The sequence below is a fragment of the Prinia subflava genome, chromosome 4 (genome assembly GCF_021018805.1).
Source record: "Prinia subflava isolate CZ2003 ecotype Zambia chromosome 4, Cam_Psub_1.2, whole genome shotgun sequence".
Classification (NCBI taxonomy): Eukaryota; Metazoa; Chordata; class Aves; order Passeriformes; family Cisticolidae; genus Prinia; species Prinia subflava.
This window is the reverse complement of record NC_086250.1, coordinates 22,403,575-22,412,162: the sequence shown is the minus strand read 5'-3', so window position 1 is coordinate 22,412,162 and position 8,588 is coordinate 22,403,575. Positions and strand designations below refer to the sequence as shown.

The window sequence follows — 8,588 nt, the reverse complement described above, 5'->3', positions numbered from 1 at the left end:
TTGTGCAGAGTAGCTGTGTACCAGTGGTCTGTTGGCTGCTGCAGAGTCCCTGATAATCTCTATTAACAGGACTGAAATGGAAAGCAAGCCCTTGGGTTGTGACATGGTTCCCTAAGCTCAGCAGTGGAAGCCAAAAATGTACAAAAGCTAAAGATAAATGTACAAGGGAAGAGCATTTAGAGCTAACCCATGGGCTCCCATCAGGAGTTCCAAAAGTGAGCAGCCATTCCTCACTTTTTGTGAGGCTCCTTTTGAGGGAGAGGTTGGTGGTAGAAGATGGACATTCCTCCATCACATCCAGCCACAGAACCCTTGAATGCTTTGGACTGTTATTTAGTCCAAACCCCCCTGCAATGAGCAGGGACATCTTCAACTAGATCAGCCTGCTTAGAGGTCTGTCCAACTTGATCTTGGATCTTTCCAGGGATGGACCATCCCTGTTTTAGGAAGATGAGCTGCAGTGCCAGCACAGCTGGGTCCTTAGCTCTCCAATTCATTCTGGATACAGGAATCTCCCCACAGTGTTGTATCAAACACATCCTTATCTCTGAGCCTCAGGAGATCCCGAGGGCAAACTCTGGGTGCCTCATGTGCGGGAGGCTCCAGACCAACCAGCTCTGGGTGGTACTGATACCATTACCTTGGGTTGACATCCCTTTTTGTACCACAAGCAATGGTGGATTAAGGCCCATGTTCATTATAATAACACAGATGAAATTTCACTAAGTGAAATGAAATGAAATTTTGAAACTGGATTTCATGAAAGGAAATGAAAATTCATGGAATGAAATTTTAAAATTTCATGAAACTGAGTGAAATTTTCAAATTTCATTAAATGAAATTACCATGATGCAATATAATTTAATTAAATGAAATATAACGACATGTCAGAAATTCATTACATGAAATGAAAGTCAAAGTTTCATTCATTTCATGAAATGTCGTTGAATGAAACGGAGTGAAGAGAAATAAGCATTATCTTTTGTGCCGGTGCCCCTGATTTCCCCACAAGCCCCGTCACGTGGTTTCTGCGGTGTGGTTTTCACGCGAATCTTTCTGAGCGCGCGCGGAGCCCGTAGCGCCGCGCGCGCCGATATGCCGCCCGCCTCTCGCGAGACCAGGGGGCGGGATGCTTATAAAGGCTGCGCGCGGAGCTAGGAGCCTTTCTGGCTCGGCGCGTGGACAAGATGGTGGGTATAGAGGCCTCGGGCCTTACCGCGCGTCCCGCGGACATCGCCGCCATCCCGGCCCCGCCCGGCGCGCGGCCCCGCGCCCGCCGCCCCCGGCACCTGCGGGACGGCGTGCGGGGCTCATTTCGGGGCGCGGGCCACGCGATGCGCGGAGAGGCCGAGCGGGTCTGTGCGGTGCCGGAGGGGGGGGCGCGTGGTTTGGGTGGCGTCGGCTGCTGTGGGGCATTTGGGGCTCCGTTTTCTAGAAAAGGGAGCGACTTCTGTTTGGGGAGCTCCTGTGATTCTGTCTTTTTTGGGGCTTTAAACTTGGGGTAACTCGTGTCGAGTGTTTTTTTTTTTTTTAAACAAAGCCATATTTATTGTTAGTTCTGTAAATGGCTGCACGGAATTTTTCTTTAGTTTGCGTGTGAGATTGGATGGCTGAATCTTTCCTTGGCCTGAGAGTTCTCCGGATGAAACCCAGCCTTTACATGACTCTCAGGTTGCAGAGGGAGGATGCAGGGGTGGTACTTGAGGAGAAAACCTTGGGAAAAAACACTGCGCTTCCACAGAGGAACTAGCTCAAAGGTGCTGGTTTACTGCATTTCTGCAAACTGAAGTCTGTAATGGTTATTTTGGTACAGATTCATTCAAAAACGTGAAGCTGTCTGTACTGCATTTTCTGGACTTAAGGAGTGGATTGACATTCTGGTGGGACACTGTTGCCAAATTACAGCTTCTGTGGTTCCCTGGCTAGAGTGGGACTTGGTGACATCTTAGAATAAGGCTGGAAGGGGCATTAAAGAAATCGGAGAAGTACATAGTTACTGCATGAGCATTATATTCTTCTAACATAATGGAATTCAGAAGCCCCACAGCTGATACTGGGAATTTCTAGAACGTGAAATGTCTTGGGTATATGTGATATTCATGTTCTAGGGCAAGGACAGAGTTGGTCTTGGCCCTTGAGTGGGCATAAGGAAGTCTCTGTAGCAAGCACTTAGTGTTGGTTTTCTCTTCGCAGTCTCACCGCAAGTTCTCGGCCCCGAGGCACGGCTCGCTGGGCTTCCTGCCCCGCAAGCGCAGCAGCAGGCACAGGGGCAAGGTCAAGAGCTTTCCCAAAGATGACCCCAGCAAGCCTGTCCATCTCACTGCCTTTCTCGGGTACAAAGCTGGCATGACCCACATTGTCCGGGAAGTGGACAGACCTGGATCTAGTATGTATTAGTATTCCTCTTACACCTGGAGGTGGGTTTGGTCAGGAATGGTGACAGGTGGCCCCTTCAGTAGCAGTTCTGGATTTTAGTCCTAGCTTGACTGCACCCTGTTCCAAGTCCAATTAGGTGGTGTATTTCTGCTATAACCACTGGTTTAGTTTAGCTGCACAGTAACAGGCTCCTTGGGTGGCTCTTCTGGATGGGAGGATATCGATCAGCTGCCTTGGGTGTGTTTTTGGAGATGGTCCAGTCCTGGATGTATCACTTGCTGCCATCCATTTTACCTGTCCAGCTTTGCTGACCTTTCTCCTGAGCCAGACTAAGTTTTGCAAGGCATTAAATTATGACTGTAGAGTTGGTCGCTTTACCCTGCATCGTCTTTGTGATCTTTACTCATTTAAACTTTCACATGGAGGATTTGGAAGTGAAGAAAAGCAGATGGTGTTAAAGAGTTACTTCTGGAATTAATTGTGCTGTATTTCTGTTTCCATCCAGAGGTGAACAAGAAGGAGGTGGTGGAGGCAGTTACTATTATAGAGACTCCTCCCATGGTCATCGTGGGCATTGTGGGATACGTGCAGACTCCTCGTGGTCTCCGTAGCTTCAAGACCATCTTTGCCGAGCACATCAGTGATGAGTGCAAGCGCCGCTTCTACAAGAACTGGTGAGAGAGCAGGGCCTTGGCTCGTCTCGGGCCACGGTTCACATTTTTACTACTGGGTTGCAATGATCCTAGCACAGCTTTGTAGCAAACAGTGTTTAGCTTTGACGGACTGGCCTGATAATGGGATAGGCTGTAGGAGTGGCTCCATGAGGGTGTCAGCATAACTTTGGGTAGTGCCCTTGGTGTGGATGTGGTAGCCTTGGGTTTGTCTGAGAGCTCCATAACGGGCTATGTGTGATGATACTTCGACGGGCGGACATAAGGAAATCGCCTCTGGCGCTTGTTGTTGAGTGTCGAGTCCTGATGTAGCCCTGTTTCCTCAGGAAAGAGGAAGACAAGTGTCACTTGTGATTGTCATTCCAGGCACTGTTGTGATTAAAAGTGTGCATTTGCCTGAGTGTGGCTCCAGCGTGTCTGGAACTTCCAGCCTGTTTATGAACTTGGCAGGCTGAAAAGACATCAGAGTGAAGCAATAAAGTTCTCGAGGGTGTTTTATAACAACCTTGCTGTCAATCACACGAGGGAGGGAAATTAGGATATTTCGAAGAAGATCACAGTCATCTGACAATTGCTGTAAAGATCGGAGTTTTTTTCTGTTACTGTTTGACATCTCCTTACAGTGTTTTGTTTTCTGTAGTGTGAATGTTAAATGTGCATTGGAATTCATGGCAGCTCCGCTCAGCTTTGGCAATTTTGCCACTGTCTGATGAGCTCCAGGCTCCGCTTGCCAGTGGAAAAGAGTCACTAGAAGCTGGCAATGAGCCAAAGCCAGCTAAGGCATCTCCTTCCGCTCACCCCACTTTCCTGGGGGTTGATGAAGGGCTTAGCCAAACCGTGTCTCTGCTCTGCTCCTGAAGGCACAAGTCCAAGAAGAAGGCCTTCACCAAATATTGCAAGAAGTGGCAAGATGAGGAGGGCAAAAAGCAGTTGGAGAAAGATTTCAATAGCATGAAGAAGTACTGCCAGGTTATTAGAGTCATGGCTCACACTCAGGTAAGTGCTGGTGGGCTTAGATACGCTGGAAACTGCTGAGAAAGCATGCTTGAAACTTGATCCATCTCTGTGGAGAGATTTCTGTCCTCCCCTGCAGCTTATTGCTGTCTATTCAGCACATTACACATTCATTCTCCACAGAGTTGTGCTCATAGGATGTATGAGGAGCCTTGGCAGCCACTGGCTGGTTTTGAAGTAGTGTCCAAAAGAGACACTGTAGTAGGAACTTTTTCGGCTCAGTCCCTTGCTGATACCTTGTAGACCTGACAATCTTAATTTCAGCTACAAATAAAACCAGACTGAACACTGAACTCGGGGGTTTGTGTGCTCAGCGTAATTTCAGGCTGCATTCTGTTGGGATTGCAGGCACTCAGACTTTTGGTAACTTCTCTAGCTCAGCTGGAGGAGGTGTTCCGAGTGATGCAGTGTCTCCCCAGCTGTCAGTTCTCTGACTGACTTTCTTGGGAGATGCATTCAATCCTTTGAGTTGGCTCTAAGTGCAATAAGATAGCTAATTTTACTAGAATTAATTTTGTACAGTAGAAAGTAGAAGTAGTGTTGCAATTTCTATTAGTTCTCTAATCTGTTTCCTCTACTAAATACAGTACAGGTAACTATAATTGTGATCTAACCCAAAGTACCCTTAAGTGTGGCAGGCTTTATCAAACAATCAGAACAATCTGGGTTGGAAGGGACCTTGAGGATCATCCAGTTCCAACCCCCGTTCTGCAGGCAGGGACACTGTTCTGCGGGCAGGGACACCGTCAACCAGACCAGGTTGCTCAGGCCCCTGTCCAACCTGACTGAACAGTTGTTAGGGGTAGGGCATCCAGAGCTTTTCTGGGCAACCTGTGCCAGTGATTCATGACCCTCATAATAAAAATAGACCTTAGGTCCGATTTAAATCCACCCTGTTTCAGTTCAAAACTATTGCTCCTTGTTTCTTGTTCCTCAATGGAATTTGGCCAATGGCTGTGGGTTTAGAGAACTCTGTGCTCCTATGGATGGCATAAAACTTCCAAGTGCAATGACTTTCAAGCCACTACACTATACAATCTTCCCCCTTATTGTAGGGCCTTGTTTAAATTTTATATTTTGTAAAAGGATACTAGAAAGATAGATTAGGCCAGGGCTAAAAGGATTCTGGGCTTATTAATACAGGGTCCATTTCAGAAGAGCAGGAGCTGAATGTCATGCTCTGTGTTCTAGATGCGTTTGCTCCCTCTGAGACAGAAGAAGTCTCACCTGATGGAGATCCAGGTGAATGGTGGCACTGTTGCTGAGAAAGTGGATTGGGCCCGGGAGAAACTGGAGCAGCAGGTGCCTGTGTCAACGGTCTTTGGCCAGGATGAGATGATAGATGTCATTGGAGTTACCAAGGGCAAGGGATATAAAGGTAATACATGGAAGTCCTCTCTTTGTGATAAGATACAGTTTTTAATGAAGTCCTGGCCTTGAGTTTTCACAAGTGCATGTGCCAAGAGCTGGGTGAGTAAGTCCATATTGCTGTCACAGTTCAATGATGAGACCATGGAATGAGCACTGGGCACAGTGCCTGACATCTGTGAAGAGTCATTCCATGCTGCCTTCCTTCTGAGAACACAGCCCAGGGACAGCCAGGAAGGGAGCTTCACCAGGAAATGTTGATTCCTGGGATTCCGGGTCTGAGCTTCCCTTTTGTTCCCTGGGAACTGCAGCTTGAAAGGTAGCTTAAACTGTGGTTGAAGACTTTGGTGACATCTCAGCTTGACAGCAGGCTGCTTTGGTCCCCTCCAGGTGTCACGAGCCGCTGGCACACCAAGAAGCTGCCACGCAAGACTCACCGAGGCCTGCGCAAGGTGGCCTGCATTGGTGCCTGGCACCCCGCCCGTGTGGCCTTCTCCGTGGCCCGTGCAGGCCAGAAGGGCTACCACCACCGCACTGAAATCAACAAGAAGGTTGGTGTTTATCAGCTGCTGAGGAGGAACGAGAGCTGCCTGATGTCACTTGCTCTGTGACAGTGAAGAGAGTGGGGAGTTCTGCTTGGGGTGTTTTGCTCTGAATGTTGTCTTGAGGATAGTGGCTATAGTTATGTTGAATAACTGTAAAATTCTTGCATGGCCATGTGTTTTCAAAGTGCAACAGAGTCTTTCCTCTGAGCTTATGTAGAATTCCTTGCATTTTATCTGATGACAGGCTATTTCTCCTATCTTTTGCTAAGTAGAATTCTACATTTTCAGATTTACAAGATTGGCCAAGGTTACCAAATCAAGGATGGGAAGCTGATCAAAAACAATGCATCAACTGATTATGACTTGTCTGACAAGAGCATTAACCCTCTGGTAAGTTGCTGCAGCTCTGTACCAAGAGTCTGCTTGTGATCTGCAATGCTAAGGGGTAAATGGGCCTGGTATAAGTCACAAAATAATTGAATGAAGAACTCTCAAAATAAGTCAGCTGCTGTTAGGGGTGGTGGTGTTTAGTCAGCCTCTAAGTATTGACTTGTATAACATGAAAATTGCATTTGTTATGTGGCGATAGGACAGAAATATTGCAAACCTTGAATGGTACTTATGCAAGGAACAACTTATCAAGAAGAGCTTATCAAGAAACTTGACTAATGAAAGGGAGTATGGGAAACAGGATTTCAATGGATTTGAGAATAGCGAAGGCCCAGAAATGGTGTGGATCTGTAGGCAGATCACTGGTTGTGCTTGGTACAGAGCACTGACTGTTCTCTCCTTGCTCAGGGAGGCTTTGTCCACTACGGTGAGGTGACCAATGACTTTATCATGGTGAAGGGCTGTGTTGTGGGGACCAAGAAGAGAGTCCTGACCCTGCGCAAGGTGAGTAGTGCAACCTGCTATCACATGGGCTGTAACAGGTTTGGGTAGCTGTGCTGCCTCTGGTGCAGGTAGTGTGTGTGCGCTATTCTGAGGAATCGTGGATTGCTAGAAAGAAAAGCCTTCCACACAAACCCACCTGTGTAATGGCTTTTGGAATGGCACGAGGTTATTCCTGCAAGTAGCTCCACCCAGGGTTGTCTGTAGTGATGGGCATGGTTTAGACTTGAGAGTTCTTACAACCAGGACACTGGCAGAGTGGGGCTTGTGCTGCAGGGGGGTGACCAGCCTTCAGCCTGGGAGGCCAGAGGTGCAGGGTAGATGGCTTATGGTCAGGTGTTCCTTGCACATGGTAGCAGCTGAAGTCTGAGGTCAGCAGGACCAAGGAGGCATTAGCCATGGAGGTGTACTGGAGGCTAAAAGGGCACTGCTGCTGCATGCTCACCTGGCATCTCTTCTTAGTCCCTGCTTGTGCAGACCAAGCGCCGGGCTCTGGAGAAGATTGACTTGAAGTTCATTGACACAACCTCTAAGTTTGGTCATGGCCGCTTCCAGACCGCTGAGGAGAAGAAGGCTTTTATGGTAAGGGCTCTTCCTGGCTCATTTGTTGTGTATGACTCTGTTGTCTTTGAGCTCAGGGCAGCTGATAGGGTTATGCTTTGGGCTGTCATGTTGCCAAAGTTCCTGTGAAACAGAAACTTCAGTTGAGAGGCCTCCTCTTGTCAACTTGGTTATAACTGCAGGGGGCCTGGGGGGGGTCTCACATCCCTGTGACAGCTCTTTGTGTTGGACAGGTGCCGCTGTGTTTGGGCACAGGTTGTTCAGTGCTGAAGCACAGAACAAGCAGTGCTCCATTTCCTCCATGAGCTGCTTAGGGTGCTCACACTAGTGGCATTCCCAGTTTGTCAATTGGCTGGAGAAAGCAGCTGGGAGTGCTTGTGAGCAACGCCCTGGCAGGGTCAGAGCAGTGCCACGCTTGGGGCTGAGCAGAAGCTTCCCCACCAGGTGGCACTAGCGTTGCACAGGCACATCCAGAGTCACCCAGTCAGCCCAGTGTGGCTGTGTCAGGTTCAGCTTTTCCCAAAACCTTTGGCTGTGGGGATGAGGCATGGGGTTTCCAGTGGGTTGCAACATGGAGGGTTTTTTTTTTGCCTTGATTTCTTTACAGCTTTTGTGATTTGGATGTTACATTGTTTGTGCAGACTGCTGTTTACATAGTTTGTTTTTTGTGGGTTTTTTTCAGGGACCACTCAAGAAGGATCGTATTGCAAAAGAGGAGGCAGCCTAATGGGTGGAATGGTCCCGTGGCCTGTGTACTCTCATTCCAAAAAATAAATATTTTAAAGAAAGTAATTTTGCCTCTTGGTATATACATTGCTTTGTAAAGCCTGGTACTCTGACTGCAGTTTCTATGTGTGGATCAAACCAAAGAAGCACCTTAAGTTTTAGCTCATCCACCTTTAGAGCAGCCACCTTATAGAAGGGTTGCTCTAGAAAAAAATTAAGCCGCTATTGCTGGTTTTGTAGAGCAAAGATTGTGCATCAGAGCAAGGCATCTCTGGTTGTGTGAAATAGTGAAGCAGCAGGGGCCCTAAATGTGTTTGCAGGTGCTGAGATATTAGTCCACCTGTCAATCCTCAGCTGGGTGGACAGAGGGCTTTGAGTCAAATGGGTTTTGACATAACCTGGACCATTCAAGACACTGAATTTTGGGTAGCTGACA

The 8,588-nt window shown here is 47.8% G+C and overlaps 1 protein-coding gene and 1 non-coding gene across 3 annotated transcripts; both read left to right on the top strand.

Moving 5' to 3' along the window:
- The first annotated feature begins 1,038 nt into the window (after positions 1 to 1,038).
- RPL3 (ribosomal protein L3) lies at positions 1,039 to 8,218 on the top strand. 2 transcript variants are annotated; one of them, XM_063395935.1, is made up of 10 exons: positions 1,039 to 1,190; positions 2,194 to 2,386; positions 2,882 to 3,050; positions 3,908 to 4,043; positions 5,253 to 5,439; positions 5,820 to 5,980; positions 6,263 to 6,364; positions 6,773 to 6,868; positions 7,328 to 7,447; positions 8,109 to 8,218. In XM_063395935.1, exons 1-10 carry the CDS (start codon positions 1,188 to 1,190, stop codon positions 8,151 to 8,153), a joined length of 1,212 nt encoding a protein of 403 aa, XP_063252005.1. In that variant the 5' UTR covers positions 1,039 to 1,187; the 3' UTR covers positions 8,154 to 8,218. The 2 variants fall into 2 exon arrangements, with proteins under 2 accessions (XP_063252005.1, XP_063252004.1); XM_063395934.1 differs by lacking the exon at positions 1,039 to 1,190 and adding an exon at positions 1,671 to 1,757.
- LOC134550505 (small nucleolar RNA U83B) lies at positions 5,555 to 5,647 on the top strand. The gene has a single exon (XR_010080347.1). It is a non-coding gene; the product is annotated as a small nucleolar RNA U83B (small nucleolar RNA).
- Positions 8,219 to 8,588: the final 370 nt, after the last annotated feature.

What these genes read in the sequence shown, in the direction of transcription:
- RPL3 (XM_063395934.1), top strand. Translation starts at nt 1,686, where the DNA reads ATGCAGGGGTGGTACTTGAGGAGAAAACCTTGGGAAAAAACACTGCGC. An exon ending in AGTGGACAGACCTGGATCTA is followed by an intron (nt 2,387 to 2,881) that starts GTATGTATTAGT and finishes GTTTCCATCCAG; the next exon opens with AGGTGAACAAGAAGGAGGTG. An exon ending in AGGAGAAGAAGGCTTTTATG is followed by an intron (nt 7,448 to 8,108) that starts GTAAGGGCTCTT and finishes GGTTTTTTTCAG; the next exon opens with GGACCACTCAAGAAGGATCG.